This window comes from Macaca thibetana, chromosome 2 (genome assembly GCF_024542745.1).
Source record: "Macaca thibetana thibetana isolate TM-01 chromosome 2, ASM2454274v1, whole genome shotgun sequence".
In the NCBI taxonomy this organism is placed as follows: Eukaryota; Metazoa; Chordata; class Mammalia; order Primates; family Cercopithecidae; genus Macaca; species Macaca thibetana.
The window spans coordinates 148809631-148831739 of NC_065579.1; the positions used below are offsets into that span (position 1 = coordinate 148809631).

General features: G+C 41.7%; 1 protein-coding gene and 1 long non-coding RNA gene across 3 annotated transcripts in view; one reads left to right on the top strand and one right to left on the bottom strand.

Moving 5' to 3' along the window:
• Positions 1-4151: 4151 nt before the first annotated feature.
• Positions 4152-22109, top strand: part of LOC126949182 (uncharacterized) — an 86554-nt gene continuing 68596 nt past the window's right edge. Inside the window, exon 1 of one of the 2 annotated variants that reach the window (XR_007723597.1) lies at positions 4152-5143. This is a non-coding gene — a long non-coding RNA (uncharacterized LOC126949182). The remainder of the gene's footprint in view (positions 5144-22109) is intronic. The other variant, XR_007723598.1, reaches the window with a different exon arrangement.
• ROPN1B (rhophilin associated tail protein 1B) lies at positions 9629-20965 on the bottom strand. Its single transcript, XM_050781778.1, has 5 exons — positions 20651-20965; positions 17070-17187; positions 15579-15740; positions 10632-10807; positions 9629-9839 (listed from the first exon to the last, which is right to left on the bottom strand). Exons 1-5 carry the CDS (start codon positions 20764-20766, stop codon positions 9773-9775), a joined length of 639 nt encoding a protein of 212 aa, XP_050637735.1. The 5' UTR covers positions 20767-20965; the 3' UTR covers positions 9629-9772.

Genomic DNA, 22109 nt, shown 5'->3' on the forward strand with positions numbered 1-22109 from the left:
CTTTTCAGACTTACATAGCACTGTTGTTTTCTTAATTTTTTTTTGTTTGTTTTAAAAGTGACATAATGGATTACCTTTTTTGTAGAAAAACAGGAAAAAATAGGCATTTGCTTTTACCTGCATCCCATATCTTGGGAGTTACACCAGAAACAGTTAATCATGGTTGCCTCTGGGGAGAGAAACTGAGTATCTGGGGGACAGAGCAAGAAGGAACACTTCCATGGTATACTATTTTATATCTTAGTAACTTTATATCAGATAAATATAATCTCTGTTAATAGAGATTTTAAATAGACATGAGTTAAAGTCCCTGATTACCCCCTAGTTGCACCCTCCAGATGTAGTCACTGTTGGCAGTTTCATTTATAATTTCTCTTGACATATTTATATATTTCATCTCAAGATAGCTTTGAGCAGTAACTACCAAACTTTCTGCAGTTAATGGCATTCTATTATACGCTTGAATATGTGCTCCATCCTTCTAAGAATGTCACTGAGAATATATTTTTTAAAAATTGGGTTGGTAAGAGTTATACTTCTTGAGATAACTTAGAATATGATGGAGGGTCATGAAGCCAGCAGTGAGAACCAACAATGTAGGAAATAAGACCTTGTGTGACATCACTCCACTGGTCTCTGCATCACACTATCAAGGTCTTTCCCTTTGGTATATCTATGTCGATGTCCTGGCTGGAATTATAATACAAAATCCAAGCCATGACACTATAATACTACAACCTGGATCGAGTCCAAAAACAACTACCACTATTATTCTTTCAAAAAAAAAATTTTGTTTTTTGAGACAGAGTTTCACTCTTTTTTTTGCCCAGGCTGGAGTGCAGTGGTGCAATCTCGGCTCACTGCAACCTCCACCTCCCAGGTTCAAGCAATTCTCCTGCCTCAGCCTCCTGAGTAGCTGGGATTACAGGCATGCACCACCACGCCTGGCTAATTTTGTATTTTTTAGTAGAGACAGGATGTCTCCATGTTGGCCAGGCTGGTTTTGAACTCCTGACCTCAGGTGATCTGCCTGCCTTGACCTCCCAAAGTTGCTGGGATTACAGGCATGAGCCAACTGTGCCCAGCCAAAAAAAAAAAAATTTAAGTACATGTCTGAGGTACATGTCTGACATAACTGTAAAATTATATATGATGTTTCTCCAAAAAATATACACAAGGCTATATTATAGAAAATCTGGTAAAGACAATTACCCATGATAAAAGCACCTTGAAACAGTAGCTATCATATTGGAACAATTCCTTTCCTTTTTTTTTTTTTTTTTTTTGTAGTTTCTACTATGAAATAATAGTACAAAGAAGTCCTGTATATGCTTCACTCAGATTCTGTGACCCTTGACATTTTCCATTTTCCATGCTCTCTCTCAATATATCTCAAAGCATTACTTTTTGCCTGAACCATTAGAGTTAAGTTGCAGATATAATATTCCTTTACTCCTAAATATTTCCTAAAAACAAGGCCATTCTCTAATATAACCACAGTATAATTATCAAAACCAGGAAATTAACATTGATACAGAATTATGACCTAATGTTTAGACCTTATTTGCATGTTGCCAATTATCCCAATACTGTCCTTTGCAAAAAAAAAAACAAAAAAGAAAATCCCTCTGGGTCATGCCAAATCCAAGATCACATGTTACATTAAACTGTCATAGCTCTTTAGTCTCCTTTAAGCTATAACAGTTCTTCAGGCTGTCATTCATTGTCTGCTATAACCTTGACATATTTAAAGAGGCTAGGCCAGTTATTTTGTACAATGTCCCTCTGGACATTTAGATTTGTCTGATGTTTACCTATTAGACACAGGTCATGCATTTTTGGCAGGAATCCACAAAAGAGATGTTATTCTCAATACAATCAATAGACACATGTCAGTTTGTCCCATTACTGATGATGTAAACTTTATTACTTAAGATGGTGTCTGCCAGGTTTTTTTATTGTAAAGTTTCTACTCTTATCTTTGTAATTGTTAAGCATTTTGTGAAGAGATACTTTGAGATTATATAGATATCCCCATCATCAAACTTTCACCCCATAGTTTTAGCATCCATTGATGATTCTTGGCTGAATCGTTTGACAAATAGTGATTTTCTAACTACGTAATTCCTTCTACATTTATTAGTGGGCATTCAACTTTAGGGAAGCACTTTTTCTTTCTTCCGTGTTAGTGGGGACTCACTGATTCCTATTTTCTTCAGTGGGTTATGATCCCCTATTATCACTTTATTTTGATGCTCAAATTGTCTCAGATTTGGTCACTGGGAGCCCCCTGAGGTTGACTCCTATATCATTTTAACATGCCCCCATCACTTTTTGAGCTGTTCCTTACTTTCTACAAGGTGCTCCCAGGTCATCTTTTTATTTTTATTTTTATAATTGCCACAAGGGTATTTAAAATGAGATCCACCTTCTTAACAAAATGTAATATTAACTATAGACATGATATTGTACAGCAGATCTCAAGAATTTCTTCATCTCACATAAATGTAACTTTATACTCGCTGAATAGCAACGCCATCTCTCTCTTCTAATGGCCACTGGCAACCACCATTCTATTCTGTTTCTATGAGTTTAAACTATTTTAGATACTTTATATAAGTAAAATCATGCAGTATTTGTCCTTCTGTGACTAGCTTATTTCACTTTGTATGTCTTCAAGGTTCGTGTCTGTTATTGCATATGACAGCTATTTCCTTCTTTTTAAAAGTTGAATAATAGTCCATTGTATGTATATACCATATTTTATCTATTCATCTGCAGATAGACATTTGCATTGTTCCCCCATCTTGGCTATTGTGAATAGTGCTGCAATGAACACAAGAGTGCAAATATCTCTTCTATATACTGATTTCAATTCTTTAGGATAAATTCCCAGAAGTAGAATTGCTGGGTGATATAGTTCTATTTTTAATTTGGTGAGGAATCTCCATATTGTTTTCCATAGCGGCTATACCATTTTACATTCCCACTGACAGTGTACAAGGGTTCCAATTCTTCCAAATCCTTGCCAACACTTGTTTTTGTTTTTTTAATAAGTCATCCTAACAGATGTTAGGTGATAGCTCATTGTGGTTTTAATTTGCATTTCCTTGATGATTAGTGATGTTGAGCATCTTTTTATATACCTGTTGGTCATCTGCACATCTTCTTTGGAAAAATGTCTATTCAAATCCTTTTTTCATTTTTTAACCAGGTCATCTGTTGTTGTGCTTTTGAATTATAGAAATTCCTTATATGTACTTTGGATATTAATTATTTATCAGATACATGGCTTGGAAATATTTTCTCCCATTCTGTAGATTGCCTTTTCACTCCATCAATCATTTCCTGTGCTGTGCAGAAGCTTTTTAGTTTGATGTATCCACGGTCTTCTTATAATACTCCTGCTCAGCCCTGGGGTTGGTCAGTTCTCCAAGACACCATGACTCCTTGGTGGACAGTGGTACTTGGAAACCAAGATCTAGGTACTAGATGTGTTCTTTGTTATTGGGGCTTCCAATCTTTTTTCATATGCATTTTTTACTTAGTCATACTAACTACATATTTGCAATTTTGAATCTTGTGTTTTCTACTTTTAAATCTTTTTCATATTAATACTCAAAAATTTTTAATGGTTGTATAATATTTCTTTCAGTGGAAGTAATATATGGTCTTGGTTTGCTTCATATTTTTCGTAAGTAAAAAAACCTGGAATAAGCCTTTCTATCTCTTGAAAATAGCCTTTTCATATTTAGGATTAAAAGGAAAATTATTTGGTGAAAGGTTATTGGCAATTTAATACAAACTGCAAAGCTGCTCTCCAAAAGAAGTGTCCTAATTACAATACAGGAGAATCAGTTTGCTTTATTTTACACTTACTTCTACTGAGTTATTATCATTGAACTTTTAATTTTGCTATTTGAGAAACATACAAGCATTTCTTAGTAGTCATATCTCCTACCAACAAGTACAAGATAAAACTGCCTTTGTAGAATGACTTAGAGTGTGCTAAGGTCTTTCATTTCCACTTTATCCATACCCTGTGTGTAGTCATTATTTCTGTAAGGTGGGAACCTAAACTTCAGAAAAGTGGTTTGTTCAAAGTCATGTATCTGTTTAAAATAAGAATGGACCCTGGCATCAGCTTTGTGAATCTGAATCTTGATTCCACAGCTGTGTAACCGTTAGGAAGTTATTTGAACCCTCCAGCCCTCGATTTCCTCACGTATAAAAGAGGGATAATGGTACCTACTTCATAAGGATATTCTGACTATGAAATGAGTTGTTCTATGTAATACATAAAAGCACTTACAGTAGTATCTACCACATAAGTGCTATCTAAATGTTAGCTGCTGTTATTATTAAGATGGTGGCAAACTACGTGTTTTTAAGGGAAGTAAATTTTGTTGCATGTCTACGCCAACTGTGTGATCGATGTTTTTACCGAGTTCTCTCATTTAACCTTCCCAACTCTTTGGGACAGAATTTTATGCTTATTTCTGCCTATTTTGCAGCTAAGTTCCGAGAAGTAAAACGTAGTGGAATCTCAATCTGCAAGTAACTGAAGCTAGGAGAGCTTAAGTCACTCGACCCAACGGCGAACGATGGGACTCGAACCCGGGTCTCATCCCAAAGCCGGAGCTCTAGAGGGCTACGACTATTTAAACAGAAACACATCTAGAGACCAAGCGGCTGTGTTACGACGGGAAGATCAGGTGTTCCCCGCACCTCTGTCCCAGCACTTAAATGTCGCCGCATGGTCTCTTTTTTCGAGCAGAGTTTTACAAGTCCCTGGCCCGAAAACCCCTCTGTCCCTCTCCATCCCCACAGTGGACTCCTCAGGTCCTCAGGTCCTCAGCCCTCACCTGGCCCGGTCGAGATCCGGACCTGACCATCTCTCGCAGCCTCAGAGAAGCCAAGACCGAAGGAAGTGAAGCCTCACGGTAAAAAGAATTAACCGCAGTGGGCTCCCGGACCTTCTTGGAGCGTCCCCCGAGCTTCCGCTTCCGGAAAGGATCCCGCCGAACGCCGCGCTTCAGTCTCCGAGGCGCCTCCACTCTGTTACTCCTGCTCCAGGCCCAGCGCCTTGGGCGTGCACATTCGATCCCTCCCGACTTCCCGGCTCGTCACCCACTGGCAGCAGGTGGGAGAAGCCAATAGACGGCGAACGGGGCGGGGCCGAGGCATGGCTGGGGCGGGGCCGGGGCGGAGACGGGTCGGAACCGCGAAGAAAAGAGTTAAGCGGTGCGGTTCCGCGGCCTGCGGTGGGGGAAATAGGGACAAGGACCCTCGAGCACCAGAGCAAGGGACAGGGGTAGGAGGCGGATAGGTTTCAGAAGGAATTGCGCGCAACTTTTTGGGTTTTCGCTCTTTATTTTTAGTTTGGCATCTTGTGTGCCTTTTTGGATGATTTTGTTCTTTATCTATAAAAATAAGACCTCCGGGTTGTTATCTTTGCGTAAGTGTGATGGCAATTTCAGAATTATTCCCTGTGGCCACTGATCTCAGATGTTCGTTAGTTGGGATTTAGGGTTTACTTCCATGCGTACTTGTCTCCTCTTGTGTTGAGGTAATTACTTTTGATGAAGAATGACACAGCATTCTTAATATTGGCATGTGCACTCAGTTTAATGAGGATTTTAGATATTGGTTTTTAAGGCATTGGGTTTTGGGTTAATAATTTAAATCAAGTTGAAGAGAGATAATTCAGTTTATTACATTTCAACTGTCACCCAGGCTGAAGTGCAGTGGTGCCATCTCGGCTCGCTGCAACCTTCGCCTCCCGGGTTCCAGCGATTCTCCTGCCTCAGCCTCCTGAGTAGCTGGGATTACAGATGTGCGCCACCACATGCAGCTAATTTTTGTGTTTTTAGTAAAGATGGGGTTTCACCATGTTGGCCAGGCTGGTCTTGAACTCCTGACCTCAGGTGATCCGCCAGCCTTGGCCTCCCAAAGTGCTGGGATTACAGGCGTGAGCCACCACGCCCAACCTCATTGCTTTTTAATGGAGAAAAGAGCTACCCTTTAAAAGTCTGTTACAATTAATGTCAAAGCCCAGGAACTAAAATATGTCCACCAAAATATCACACACTTAAATCCTGAGTGATTTTAGGTAACTTGAGTATTTCACAGATTTAGTTTTGAATTAGATCAAACTGTGAAAACTTCTCCTTTCCTTCCCCAGCCCTCTCATAACTTCATAACTTTCTAACGTATTCACCTGAAATTAAGGGGTTTTTTTTAGGTAAATTGATTTTTAAAAATTCATGTTGATTTTTCTTAATACATGTTTATTTTAGAAAATATAAATAAGCAAAAAGGAAAGATCAACCGTAACCCCATTGCCCATGAGTTATCACTCTGAACAGCTTGGTGCATTCCCTTCAAGATTTTTTCCACCTACGCATATATGTATAAATGTATTACAACAATATGAAATAATAGGTATTACTGTAACTTGAGTGTTTTCTCTTAATATCTCATCAACATTGTTTCTCATTAATCTACAGTTATAAAATGGCTGCCTGGTGTTCCATGATTCATTTCCCTAGTGTTGGGAATGTTATGCCCCCACCCCCTTTTTCATTTTGTTATTTGGTATTATAAATAATGTTGCAGTGAACTGAGATCTGCAAATGAACTAGATAGAGAGTGGAGAGCAGAGGATTCTAAAGATGTGGAGACAGCATGATGTTGAGAAGGAGAAACCCAGAGAGGCTCTTGCTGCTAAAGTGTGAATGGAAATGTATGTAGGGCCAGACTATGCAGTCCTCATAGGCTACATGATTTGGCTTATTATCCTAAGGCATTAGGAATAAAGTTCAGGCAGGGGGCACAGTGAACTGACTGGGGTTTTACAAAGACCCATGGCTGTAGTGTAGAGCAGGAATCCAAAACCTACAATCCCTGGCTAAATTCAGTCTGCCATTCTTGGATACAGCCTGAGAACAGTTTTTACATTTTCAAGTAGTTATTTTTAAGTCAAAAGAATAACATTTTGTGATGTGAAAAGTTACCTGAAAATCATCTGTTATAAAGTTTTATTGGAACACAGTCACACTAATGTGTTTACACATTATCTGTGCTACAACTGCCAAAGTTGAGTATTTGTGATAGAGACTGTCTAGCCTGCCAAGCCTAAAATATTTACTAGCTGGGCCTTTACAGAAGTTTGCTAATTCCTAGCATAGAGAGTGCTTGGGGGAAAGGCAAGCATGGGTGTAAGCAAATTCTCTCCTCCTGCATCCACTCTCTGCCCTTCTCCGTGCCCCAGGGACTGACATCAGTCAGACATGCCCTTCAGCTTCAGGTTCTGTTTAGTCAATAGAAGAGGGAGAGAATAGGATATTCCTCCTATCTCAGCACCATTTGGCTGATGGCACTGGCCCTCTGCATCATCAGGGGAGCCCCTGGAGCTCCAATCCTCTCACACTCTAATAAAACATGTCCTTCCCTTTGTCCCTTCAGTCTTAGGGGTGATAATGGTTTGCTAGTCCCTGGGTGCCTCAACCCCCTTGTTGTTTTCCTTGTCCATTCTGTAAACCTTTTAATTATCTTCAAAACTCTAGATTGTCGTCTGTTTCCTGTGAGGACCAGATTGATAGGAAGTCCAGATGAAATATGTTGGTAGCTGGGAGGGGATGAGGGGACCTAAGGCAGGTGGTGGTGAGGGAAGGTGAAGAGGACATATTTCAGAGATGCATAGGAGGTAAAATGGAGAGCACTTGGTGATAGAGTTGGAAAGTAAGGCAGTGGGGAGGTATTTGTTGACCCTGGTTTCTGGGTTTTGTATCTTGGCAGGTGGTGGGAGAGATCCACATTTAGGAAGGAAGCTTATGAACTCATTTCTCTCCAACATTTTATTATGAAAAAAATGCAAACCAGGAAAATCATTTTTGGATTTGTTAAATTAGAGAGTACTTCGGAGTCATCCAAGAAAGATGTCAAGTTAGCTACTGAATAGTTGAGTCTGGAGCTTGGCAAGGACATGTGGGCTGCAGATACACCTTTCTGAGTTGCCTGTGGCTTCCGAACTTGCTCTCAAATTACTTTCTCACAAAAGCCTGTCTGTCCTGCCCCTGCACACTAGCTGTGTGCCCCGTGCTACTATGTAGTAGCATCGTTTCTCACAATTATAAACTTGTGTTTAGTTATGTAATGTCTGTCTTCCTAAGTAGAATTTAATCTCTATAAAAGCAGGGACCTCATCTTGTTCAGAGCAGTATCCCCAATACCATTGTTGCACTGCCAATTGCTCATCTTTTGAGCCACCACTTGGTGTGCGCCATCTTCCTCCTCTCCTGCCCTGGTTCACTGGGGCAATGCTTGCTCTAAGCTATTGATATTGCTATGCCACAGCTGCTCACTAGGGACACAGTATCTACAGCACATCTGCCAAATCAACCTGCTTCTGCAGTCACCCCAAGGATGGAAAACAGCTTTGTGCTTTGCCCTCTACCTGGGCTATGCTCTATTAACAATATTACAAATACTGTATTAATGATTACAAATACTGTATTAATAATAGCCAACATTTATTAAGCACTTACCATGTGTAAGCCACTGTGTACAGTACTTTATAAATTCTCAAATTTTTCCTTACAATGTGACCTTATGAAGTCAGTGTCATTATCTCTAAGAAACAATCTTAGATAAATTAAGTTGTTCGATGTCACTGGTGAGAAAGAATTTGAATCCAGATCTGTCTGACTCCAAACCTATGATACCTTGTATATATCCTCAGTGCCTGTCTAGGTATGGTTTTCAACTTTGGTCATTTCCTATAAACTGGAACATGGTCAAACCTGAACAGAGACTTTCACACTTCAGAGGTGAGCCAATTGGCAAAGTCATTGGTCCAATGTGCTGAATTATGAAAGACTGGATAGACAAGCAGAGCTGTGTATCCATGATACTAGAGGGACTAAACCTCCAGAACAAGCTCAAAGGGCTAGTCCTGGATAATCCTGAGCCTTGGGCATTCTGGATTTCTCTAGTAGGTTCCATGACATCTGTGTATGGTTTCAGAAAAATCCGTTGACATTGACACTTTCTGGAATACTGTTAGTTCTTCTCAAGGCCATTTGCGTGAAAGTGATTTATGTTCAGGTCTTATCTTAGTGTTAGACTGTGAGCTCCTTGAAGGCAGAATTTAGATGTTACTTGCATCTGCTCAGAAGTCAGCATACTTCCTGGAATGTTGCCAGGTTTAGCAAAAACCAAAACAGAACATTTGTTGTTTGTCTGAAATTCAAATTTAACTGGGTGTCCTGTGTTTTTTCTGGCAACCCTATTCCTGGCACATAGCTAACCTCAATAAATATTGATGAGTGAGAGGATGAATGAATGACTAGCACAGTACCAACAAATGGAGAGATAAACTGGTAAAAACTTCAATTGACCATATAAAAGGCACTTATCTAAATTATGCCTAACAATCACAGAACAACAACACTGTGTCTGGTTAACGTACTACTTTTTAAGGTCTGACAGTCTGGCTTTGATTGGAGATACATTTTCTATCCAAGCTTTGTCAGCCACTTTTACTCAGTGTCCACGTGGGAAGAATACTAATCTCCTGGTAACGAAGGTGTTTTGTTCCAACAATTTCACATCTTAATTCCGCACATTTCTGATTTCATATGTTTGTTTAATTGTTTATTAGTGTGTACCAGTTGTACAAGAAAATTGATTTTGGGTGGTATATGGGTTTCAGTCATTCTGAAGTACAATCATCTCTGTATCTTCCTTTAAAATTGCCAAAATTGTGCTGTTACTCCAGCCAAACCCTGGGGTTTTGGGTAAAGTCATTCACCGTGATTAAACCATCAGGCCCAATTCTGTTTGGAAAAAGGTATATCTGCAGTTAGTTCACTGACAGTTAATTTAAGAAAGAAAATATACAGACAACTCATTTCACATTAATTCTGCTGTTGCTCCTTTTTCTCTTAACTTTGTTTTTCTGAGACAAGGTCTGGCTCTGTTGTCCACGCTGGAGTAAGTGATGCAATCTCAGCTCACTGCAACCTCAAGCCATCCTCCCAATTAACTGATACAGACACACACCACCATGCCCAGCTACTTTTTGTATTTTTAGTAAAGATGGGGTTTCACCATATTGCCCAGGCTGGTCTTGAACTCCTGAGTTCAAGCCATTCACCCACCCTAGGATTACAGGTGTGAGCCACCATGCCCGGCCCTCTTTTCCTCTTAACCCTTGACTCCCTGCTCCTCCTCTCCTCCTCCTCCTCCACTTCGGTTCCACTGGTCATAGCTAAGCGTGAGTCAGAGTTACTGGGGGGCTTATAAAGACACAGATTCCTGGGCTCCACCCATAGAGTTTATGATTCCATAGGTCCAGGGTGTAGCCTGAGATTCTGCATTTCTAACATGTTCTCAGGTGCTGCTGCCGCCGCTACCACTACTCTCAGTAGCACTCAAAGACTTGTTGTCCTATATCATTCTTTTCCTTCCTCTTCTCCTTCCCTTTCTCCTTTTCTTTCAGATCCATATTTCATGTCCTCGCTTTTCTGTTCCCAGAGCAGCATAATACAATAATCTTCCTCTGTCTTGGCCCCATAGATTTGTTTTTCTGGTATTCTTTCACCTCCAATGGGTAAAAGTTAACTTACACTTCCTGTTCAATGTAGTTTAGCATCCTGCTGACGTGTGATGCAGAGATCTCTCCATCCACTTCGGCAATATACGTGTAGAGAAACTGGAAGGTGCTGAACGGGATCCGAGGCAACCCACCATTATGGTCACATGATAAGACCTCACACACTATCTTGAGAGTTTTGGTAATAGTCTATAAAAGTTACATAAAATGAGGAGAAAGTTACTCTTCCAGGCAATATTCCTGAGATCCATTTAGATAGAAGAAAGAAAACAAAAATATTCCTCTATAAAATGAAGTGCGAACAATTTAAGATTCTAGAAAGCTTGGAATTTTTACATTCAAATGTCACTAATTCATTCTAAAAAATATTAAGTATTGGGTATCTTTATTTTTTTCTTTCTTTGTTGGAATTAAATTTATAAATTCCTAAATACTTTAAAGATATTTGTTACTTTAGTCTGAATAACCTCACTAAAGGAGGGAAGTTGATTTGCATTCTATATAATTAGAATTATTTCTTATTAGCCTCCAATCATATCTCTAAAGGGCTGAGATAAATGGTCTAGCCTATATACTCCAGCAAGATACTATATACTTCAGCAAGACACAGTAGAGAAGGTAAGAGAAGGGTAATTTCCCCAGGAAAATAGAGTCCCAAGAAGATACTGGAAAAATGGTCTTGAACATCAAGCTAAACGTTCCTCTAAAGCATCTGGGCCCATCTGAATAGAATCACCTACTGCTTTATTTAATATTATGTAATACTAACCCTTATACTGCTGAGGAAATATTGGTTGACAATGAGTGCCAGGAATTTTAATAGAAGGGTTACTACAGAAGCAAACCCTCCTTACAGTGAAACTTGAACATTAAAGGAGCATGCTCAGAACTAATCTCATGTCGTTAAATAAACCCACCCTTTGAATAAATGATACAAGCGAAAGAGTTGTGAAATGAAGGTCAGCATACAGATCTTGGTGGTTTACTGAAACTGATGATGTACAGATCATCCTGACACAGCCTTCCAGGGATCAGTGAATGATCAGTCCTGAGTGGTGGCTTAGGGTGAGTGAAAAAGCAGCTGCTGTATCTTCCCACATGATTAGTAGAGGAGACTTGTCCTGCCTTAGCAGTTGATGTTTGCTGTTCTCCTCTCATCCTCTCCCAGAATAGAATGATTGCCTAGATGGGGCTTCTCTAACTGTGGTGTGTGTTACCCAGGAGTGTAATCTATGTCAGGAGGTACTAGGGTGTGTGTTATCCAGGAGTGTAATCTATGTCAGGAGGTACTGAGGTACTGAGGATATGAATAAACTCTTCCTTGAGTGATAGTTTGACTTGATGGCAAGTAATTTAAACATAATTTACAATAATTATTAATTTTAATTGAGTTAATATTTAAAATTTGTTTCTTTACATTTAATAAGCATTGTTATTTTATGAAACAAAATTTTCAATAAACCACACGATGTCAAAAAAAATTGAGTTTGAGGCAGGCCACCTTCCTTTCCTCTCCCCTGCCTCTGGGGGTCCTCTCATGGAAATCGCTGTGAAACACTGCATCTTCTAGGCACTTCCACTTAATTCAGAGTGGGTGGGAGGGCAGGCATGGGCTAACTAGTATACATGAGGCTGTCTAGGAGGATGGTAAGTCATGCATGTGAGTGAGAGAATGGTTTGGGGTAGATTTGCGAGCACACTCTGAACTTTATAATTTCCACACACAGCTCACCTGTTTCTGTAAAAAAACAAACAAGCAACCAAAAACAACCCTCTGCACCCCTAATGCTTTGTTCTGTTGCCCTCTCCCATGGGGTGCTGGTATGGGCTGAATTGTTCCCCCTAAAATTCATATGTCGAAGCCTTAACCCCAGAACTGGAGAATGCGATTGTATTTAAACATACAGCTTTCAAAAAGATAAGTTAAAATGAAGTCAGTAGGGTGTCTCTATAAGAACAGGAGTTAGGACATAAAGCGAGAGCCACCAGACATGCAGGCGCAGAGGGACACAGTTCGAGAAGCTGGCCATTTTTAAGAGAAGGAGAAACACCTCAGAACAAAGCAATCCTGCTGACAGCTTGTTCCCAGAACCTCTGTCCTCCAGAACTTAGAGACAACAAATTTCTGTTGTTCAAGCCACCAAGTCATGGCAGCCCTAACAAACTAACATAGGGGCTTTCAGCCTTACGCATCATCTTTTATTGATTATTCAAACAACAAACCTTCAAATTCTATTGCCTCGTAAGATTTTAAAATATTTTTAAAGATTTAATAAATGGATGAGTGGATAAATAACTCTTTGGACTGGAGCTATTTGGTAAACTGACATAAATCTAAAGTAAACATATCTTCATTCTCTTGCACAATATTTTTTTGGGGATCCATTTCACAGAGGTAGTCTTTAAACATCTTGCAAGCTTCATTTTCAAAGTCAGAGGTGAAAGCCTTGAAATGTGAATTATTTGCTTTTAAAAAAGTCATTCTTTCCAGTGAACATGATTATTTTCTACATATGTGATCTCTTTTTTAATAATCAGTTCAGTGGAACAGGAGGTGGCATAGACCAGTCCAGAAGAAGGAGTGCTGAAGGGAGGAGGAATGCAGGTCTGCATGCCATCGCATTCTGAATAATGTGTATTAGATGCAGAGAGCTCAAGATGGAGTAAATGTACCTATTACCTACTGGAGTAAAAATTCCTGTTACTAGACTCTTCTATAAGGAACAAACTGGCTTTTCTGAATGGCATAGAGATCCTGTCTTACTGTTGAATTGGCAAAGGAAAGAGAAATTCTGGGCTTGCCTCTAAGGATATATGAATTAACTAGGATGCAAGGTCTCCACCAGATGGTGACCCCTGACTTAGTCTCAGCTATAACAAAATACCTTAGACTGGGTAATTTATAAACAACATAAATTTATTGCTGACAGTTCTGGAGTCTGGGAAGTCCAAGACCAAAGGGTCAGCAGATTTGCTCTCTGGTGAGGGCGTGTTCCTCATGAATGATGTCTTCTATGTGTCCTCAGTTGGTGGAGGGGCAACTTTTATAACGGCACTAATCCCATTCATGAGGGCTCCACCCTCGTGACCCAATCAACTCCCAGAGGCCCTACTTTTAAGGCCATCACCTTGGAAGTTGAGGTTTCAATTTATGAATTTTGGGAGGACACAAACATTCACACCATACCACTGACTAGCCCCACATTTAAGATCCCAGAAACAGTCCAGCATGATAGAAATGAATATAAGGGTATTGATTACTGGTTTCATAGGGTACCCCTTATTTACAGACTTAACCTCCAGGCTGACTTTACCTCTAGGGGTTCTTTGACATGGGGATGATGCAGAACAAAATCAGATATGTCAAGGCCTCTTAGAATTGGAGGAGCTCACTGTTATTCAGAGGTAGGCCTGAGGGTGTCTCAGAGGAAGCAGAGAAGTGGGGATAGAATCACAGGATGTCAGAGGTAGATGAACCTCATGGAACACTGAATCCCACCTCCTTGTTTTAGAAGGGAAGTAGAAAGATCCAACTCACCTCGTGGTTTCCCCTCTCCAGTTTGGGAGGCAGGTACATCAGAGGAAACTTAGCATCTACACAGTGGGCTAAGTAGAGGGAGGGTTGGAATTTGACTTTCCAAAGTCACTCTTTGTTACTCTGAGGTATGGGGATACGGGAAGGCCTCAGACACATCACACACTGGTGAGGGGCTGTGAAGTAGACCACCAGAGCCAGGGAGCAGATAGGACACCCTGGCAAAGACTCAAAGAGGCCCTCAACACCATTGAGAACTGAAATGAGCCGGTGGGGGAGGCATCGTCAGCCTTTCACCAGTCTGGGAGAGACATGACCAAAAACTTAAGCTGCAAGCAGCTAGCAACCAGACAGACAGGCATTGCCATGGAGACCAGAGATGCCAGAGAAGACTGAGGGCTGTGGGAAACGACTGCTCTGTGGTCCTAGAGTCACCTCTTTCCATCTAAATTCAACTGCCATCTTGGAGAAGACAGCGTGGTGAGGAAAAACCTGAGATACTGGGAAATTTACCGTTAGGCTGTTTCAGTTACTGCATCAGACTAAAATTTCAGGATTGGATTGAATTTATTTATTATTTGACCGTTTGTGGGTGGGGTAGACCAACAAGATCATAATTAACTGCAGATAAAATTTTAAAGATACATTTTTCCCATATAAATGCTGTAATTTTCAAACTTGTATGTATCTCAGGGATTCTTTCAAAAAACCATGTTTTTTATTCATTTTAAGTTATTTTAACAATGTTTAACAATCTAAGTCCATATATAAGATACCCAAGCTTTAGATATCTATACATATAAACTGATTTCAGCATCTTTGGCTTCAAAACAATAAAATTGATTTTCCAATATCAAACACATCAAATTTGGAAAAGGCATAAATCTGTATGAACATCCTGCATCTATGGAGGTGTCATGACTAAATTCAGAAACAGCCTCATCTCTCTTTTTTTTTTTTTTTTTTTTTTTTTTTTTTGCTTTCTTATGTCTGAGTTTCGCATCCAATTCTGTTTATTACATAGTTTTCTATAAGATTGTACCCCCTTTAAAAAGTGTCTATTGATATATATTCTAGGTGTCTGGAAGTCTTTTTCTGCAGCCGGCTCTTGGCTGTCTCTGGGAATGTGAATGGAGGGAGTGGAGTGAAAACAAATCTGAGGGCAATATTCATAAATAATCCAAGAGCTACACTGTAGTCAACTCTCCCCAGAGCCTGACGATGGTGTCTCCCTCTGCCCCTCCCAGCCCCTGCCTCTGCCTGACGAGCACAGAAATGACTTTGCTTTAGAGAGGAGAAGGCCAAGGCGAGAAGAGGCATGTTTATCATCAGCCCTGGAGAGTTGACCACGTGTATAGATCCACTGCCCTTCCAGGCCCGGAGGGAGATTGCCCCCTCAGGAACAAAACAGTCAAGCTAACTTACAACTCCCAGAGCGCTGCAAGCAAGGGCTAAAAACTTCAGCCACTCGATCTCCTCCGTGAAGCGACCCACATTCATCACACTATTAAACAGATCTGCTGGAAGATTCACCACTTTCCACATCTGGGCCAGCTCCTCTGCATGGACGATCAGTCTCCCAGCAACCTGCAGGGCAGGGGACAGACACAACACGGAGATGTGGGAGAAGTTGAGACAAGGCCCTGAGAAACACCCCGCCCCCAGGCCAGGTCCACATCTCCCAGCACATGGCAAGGGGCGGGAGGGGGTGTTAGGAAGGTACAAGATGGCTCTGTGTGGCAATTATCTTCGCAAATCCTAGTGAAGAGCATGCTGAAATATAATTTATTAATTGTTAAACTTTAGGTGTCAGAATTATGCAAAAGATATACATTCATATTACATTTTAATTTCTGGTGACAATAGCTTTTATCTGCTATTGTATTCCTAAATTTTTTTATTCCTTATATGACAGATAGAACAGCCTGAAAACAAAACCAAGGGGTAGAGGGCTTACCTGAGACCACTAATTAATGGTAAAATTAAAACAAGACATAGGTCTCTTTCTTCCAGATTGCACTGAGTTCTTAGCTCTAGACCTCAAGCGCATCCCTCATGCTTTCCCCGGAATGATGTGGGGTATGTGGCTGACCCACGGGGATTTGGTCTGGACGCCTTATGTTGCTTGATCCCAGGTACGTTAGAGCTCTGTCATGTTCACTGCACAAGGTACTTGGTGGATAAAAGGAGGGAAGGTGACCGGTTGTTGGCCACCAATGCAACAAGAGCACAGATGCCCCTGATGAAGTGCTCCACCACCTTTCCTGACCCTCTGATTCCAGTGAAATGCTAAGCCTCTGGCACCAAGGTGGTTAGCCGCACCAGTCCTAAATCACCCCTAACCTCTCTGTCCTGGATCATAAAGCAGGGTATGGTGGTGCTCAACCGTATTTCTTGGGAATTGGCCAAACCACAAACTTTCTCAAACTGGACCCTCCTCATGCATTCATTCACCAGGCAGCTCCCAGGATGATGTGGCTGTGAAGAGGCTCACAGCCTCTCCCTAAAAGCTAAAAGCTGTGTCTGGACCTGGGATAGCTGGGGAGCTGAAATATGCCCTTCCCCAAACTGTGATTGGCATCATATTATGGTCTTGATCAGTAAGGGAGACACTGTCGAGTGACTGAGGACCTGCACTTTTCTGGAGAGACGAGATTAGCATTGCATTGAGCCCCTGTACATTCTGCCAGCTTCAAGGAAACCTGGGATGACCCCACCAATGACTCAGCCTACAGCCTATTTCAAAATTATTCCCATTTCCCCAAGGGAAGATTTACTTTCAGTCCACGGTTTAGTGTATTTTAGGGTGATGCTAAGTGGTCAACTGACTGGCAAGAGAACAGAGGGCTTTCATCTGTACCCACCCACCCTCAACACTGTGCTACATTCCCCTCAATGCTGCAGCAGGGCCCTTACCTGAGAATGCAGGATCTTTAACACCTCAGGTGTTAGCTCTGCCCAGTTACACAAAGCAACTCGCTCAGACTGCTCTCTCACCGGAGGCGTCTCTCCACGGGACAGGGCCTCAAAATAACTACAAGAAAAAAGTCAGAGAGTAGGAGGAGCATCCTATATCCAGTGGCCTCTGGCTGTTCTAGCAATCCTTCCCCCTTTTTTGGAGGGAAGGAGGTAGAGAAAGGAAGCTTTGTGAAGTGGCTTCTATGTGTCGTTGTGTTTAGTTCACTTACACATGGGAAAAGCCTGAATGTGTTACTCTCCACTTAGGGCACAGAGAATGCTTAGAGAATACAAAACTTTGTTCTTCTCTAAGGATGAGGAAGAACCAAGAAAAGTTTGGGTATGCAATTCCCTGGAGCATATCGGGTTCAGGTTTTGTTTTTTTTTTCCCCATCTCTGAATGTTTTATACATGCAGATATATATTACATATGTATATATAATCTTGTATACATATGTATTATGTGCATATATGTATTACATATGTATATATAATCTTGGGAAGAGAAGTTGGAAGAGAACTAAAAAGTAATGTATGTAAAAAAGGGGAAGACAGCACAGGAATGGTGGCTAGGGCCTGTAATCCAGCAACTCCAGAGGCTAAGGCTGGAAGAGCACTTGAGCCCAGGAGTTTGAGGCTGCAGTGAACTATAATTGTGCCACCACACTCCAGACTGGGTGACAGAGTGAGACCCCCATCTCTGAAGAAACAAAAAAGGAGGGAAGGGGAAGAGATGGAAGTGTCCTAGGGGTGAATCAGGAAGGGTTTCTGGCCAGAGGTAGTGAGGCTTGGAGCTTCAAGAGGGAAGGGAGAGAGGGTTGTCAGGGCACCGTGCAAGGCTCAGGAGAGAAGACAAGCCAAAGAAGGTTTGAGACAATCTGAAGCTATATGGTGACTGTGAAATAAAACTGTTTCTCCATCTTCCCTCAAAATTTTCAGTAAAATCTGCCTGCTCCTCAATATTTTGTGGAGTGGACTTTGTTTTGGGGCATTGTAGAACAAGTACTGAGTTCCGTTTCAGGATTGGCATAAGATGAAAAGAGGCTGCCTGCAGCAGGGAACGGACATGAGCCGCTGACATGTGGGTCACCAATGCTGTATGGCAGCATCTGTCTCCATCAAAGCCTGGTTATTGACGATCCATGAGCCACAAATTTCTGTCCCTTCCTGCTTTTTTCCCTCCATTACTTCCTCCAGATCCAGGTAGTATGTAAATAAATATAGAGGGAATTTAGTAAAAGTCTATTTTAGGGTCAAGCCATACAATGATGGGCTAACCATTGCCTGTCTCTGAGCCACATAGCCAGGCAGAGCTAAAGCTACATGACTAAAGCAGTAACTGCCAGTCACCCCTTGGAGGTCATCAGCAGGAAGGGCAGAAGAAAAACGTTAAGGCCACATTTAACAACGTGCATGAGAAATCTCTGCACACAGATCAGTGTTGGGGTGGGTGGGGTGTGGGTGCAATGTGACAGCAGGAGCGGGGTGTGGCCTCAGGCTTTATAACCAGACTTGGGTGGTATAAATGGGAGGGACAGAGACACACAGCACCTCATTCTACAGAAGTGCTGCCCAGGTAGAGTAACACTCAGCACCAACCTCTCTGGACTTCTTGTGGGATTGGTTAGACAACATGGAAATAAAGCTGTAATCATGGATTTCGTTCTTTGGGTTATTGAGCTTCATTTGCAAGTGATCAGGTCCATGGTTATACACATAGATTGCAAATTTGTGTTGTAACACATGCCTACCAGAGGACAAATAAGTATATGTCCTGCCGATGCCTGGTAAGAGGTTTCTTCGTTGACAACACATGTATAGTGAAATTCTTACTTGCAATGGATTAAATACGTATTTTGTCTTGGAAATACTTCGTAGAGTTTTATTCTCTAAAATGGTACAGGTTTTAAGTAAGTCACATACAACCATCTGAGCGGTGCTTTTCACGTCTGGATAGAAAGGAGGGGGCTCTTAGGTCATGCCCTCCTTTTTCATTGTGGTTAAACTACAAACTAAGTTTTCATGGATGTCTAAAAAATTATAGCACATGATACAATATGAGAGCGAGCAGGCTACAATAGTGAATGCCTTCTTCCATAAATTTCAGGGACAGTACTAAGCAATGTCATCTTGCTTATTATAAAACAGCAGCACAAGGACAACAAAATGGGTTTGAAACGAATGTATAAGATAAAGTCTGTCTATCTGACTATGCCAAAATAAATTAGTCTTCTGATGCTAAAGTTCAATCTTAGAGGCAATATATAAAATTTAGAATGGAAAACTAAACAGGGCTCATTACTAGGCGAAGCAACCGCCATTTATGTTTCTTTTTATGAGCACCCCTGGTCTATTTTCCTTCCAGTTGTAAAAGCTGCATCCTAATCCAGCCCGGGAGCACAGCACTGGCCCAGAGACTCCGAAAGACCCCTCTTAGATGACATTTTGTGTCTTCTCAAAGGTGTCCACACTCTCCCCACCATCTGCACAGTATACCCGCTCACAGCCTCAGGCTGAGGACATCTTCCCTTCCCCAACTCACTGGCTGTCTCTCAACGGCCTCTCTCACTCTCCCCTTCCTACTGAGACCCTCCTAAGCAGGGAATCATAAAACAGTAAAAATAGCCTGAAAATGGTCCGAGAGGTCTAGTTATCCTCCAGCTCCTGTCTCAAGTCCTGGTTCCCCAGTTTCAAGCAGGCAAGTTTGTCTAAGGAGCAATTTCATAGCTGAGAGGCTTTCTGTGCAAAGCTGCTTCAATCCCGGCCCGCAGCAATTGTTGTGTGAGCTCCATCTACTGAGCAGCCTCTGGAGGTCTCTCCTGAAAGAAGGCCCGCGTGTTTGAGGCACACTGTTTTCAGCCATGCCTGGGGACCCCATCACTCTGCTTGGCCTTTCTCCAGAATACAATGGGTACTGTGCGGACATCTTTAGGTTGGCAAAACAAATCAGTTCAGAGAAACACTAAAGAAAATAACAATTTCCTCAAAGACAAGATACAAAGCGTCTTTGGTTGGGTCCAAGTAAGAGTTTTAACACAGGGGATGAAGTGTCTCCTTAAAGGGGTGAACTAGCTGGACTGGTCCCACCCCATCCACCCAGGGCTGTCGCGTCCCTCCCCCGGCTGCACTGCTGCCATCTAGAGGTGAGTCAGGAGAACGAAGAAAGGCAGATTAAGCTTCGGAGATTCCCAGCCCTTCTTTCCACCGGGACTGGGGAGGAGTGTAGGGAGGAGGTGGGTGTGCATACGCTGGTGTGAGGCGGTCACTTAACTCTTGCTGCTTGCCCCAGGACACGGGCTATTGACCTGGCGTCCTACTGCTCAATCTGGCTCGCTTAGGGGAGGCATCCCATCCTCGCCCGACTAGATGTAATATTTACGTGTGGATTTTAAAGCATCAAAGCAATGCAAGAGCTAAAACAAAGACGCTGTCAGTTAGTCCCGACTCCCTGGCTGCAGCCATGGCAACCTCCGCGGTTTTCCAGGACCCTGTCTCCCCGCCCGTCCTCCAAGAGGTGAAGGCGATAAAGGAGCACATACTCGGCCCCCCACTGGATGAGGTCCTGCGGCTGCGCCCGAATGGCGGCTTTGGCAAACTCCTTCAGCATCTTCGGCAGCTCCGGCGGGATGCATGTTGGCTTATCTGTCTGAGCCATTGATTGGTTGACCTATTCTCAGGAGAAAAAAATACATAAGATGAAAACTTGGACTCAAAAGATGAGAGCAATCCTGGACAGGAGGTCACCCAGCCTCTGTTTGACACTCTCAATTTTGGGGACTCTGCAAGACAAATGCATTCTATGGTTACACAACGCCAAGGTTAGAAAGCCGTCTGCTAACCCCTACTTTTTGTTGTAAATACTTATGTCCTTTACATAAAAATTATACAGCCTTGTTCATTTAAGAAGTGGAGGTCAGCAAAAAATCCCCTAATGATATCACCCCAAAATATTGGATGTCTTCTTCCAGAATTTGTCAGTATAAATATATATGTTTGTAAAATTTTAAAATGAGATTATACAAAACAGTTTATTTACTCAAAAGTACATCATGAACATCTTTGCATGTCGTCCAGCTCTTATTAGCTGGGTAAGAATTGTAGCAAAATTTACTTTGAACCCTCTATGAATTAACATTAGGTTATTTCCACATAAAAACAGTCATTAAACAGCCATTTGATGAGAATCTCTATAGCTGCATGTTCTTTTCCACTCTAATTGTCAGGCGGAAAACTAGTACATTTTCTCTCAAAAAGTTCCAGGACAAATTGAAACAAAACATGAAAATCCATAAAGTGTATACAATTCCATCCACAAATAAACAGATCAAAAGATTTTTGTCTGCTTTTAGTAGAGAAAGGGACAGACTAGATATACTAAAAAGCTGTCCCTCTTCAAATCACCTAGAGGCCAGACAAATCTCAGTACAAGCCTTTCACATTGCCTTGCTGGGCTTGCAGTGAAGTGAGAAAAATCTTCCAGTGGCCAATGAGGTAAGCAAAGTGGAACCCGCAGTGCTGGGCAAATGAAGATACTAGGGCTCATGTGGGCAAATGTAGATGGCAGGAACTTGAAGCTTTGAGATAAATGGCCAGGGAGGGTGGGTAGAGACCAAGGATTGGGCTCACAAAAGGCAAATGTCTGGACTAACGGACTCCCCTTCTGACCTAAACTTGAGACCCACCCAGGGACTCCACCCTCAGCCGGAAAAGGTGTGGCTGAAAATATCTGCCTACAGGCGGGGGTAAGCAGCAAAGAGACCTGTCTGCATTGCTGCTTCTAGTCAGGAGAGAGACAGTCCCCCAGGAGTTTGTAGCCGCGGACTAGTTCTAAGTTTTCAATGTATACCAGCACCAGCACGGCTGGGAAATTCCAAGACAAGAAACTAAAGTCGTCTTAGGTTGGTGGGACTTCATGACCTTTTACTTTATTTATATTCTTTTATTTGGAGGAAAAGGATGATAAAATAATGATTAATTTTAGACTTAGAAAAGTATTAG

Coding starts and splice junctions, on each gene's coding strand:
- ROPN1B (XM_050781778.1), bottom strand. CDS start 20,766: ATGGCTCAGACAGATAAGCCAACATGCATCCCGCCGGAGCTGCCGAAG. Junction 10,808..15,578: donor CTTGCAGCGCTCTGGGAGTT/GTAAGTTAGCTT, acceptor TAACTTTTATAG/ACTATTACCAAAACTCTCAA. Junction 9,840..10,631: donor AACTACATTGAACAGGAAGT/GTAAGTTAACTT, acceptor TTTTCCAAACAG/AATTGGGCCTGATGGTTTAA.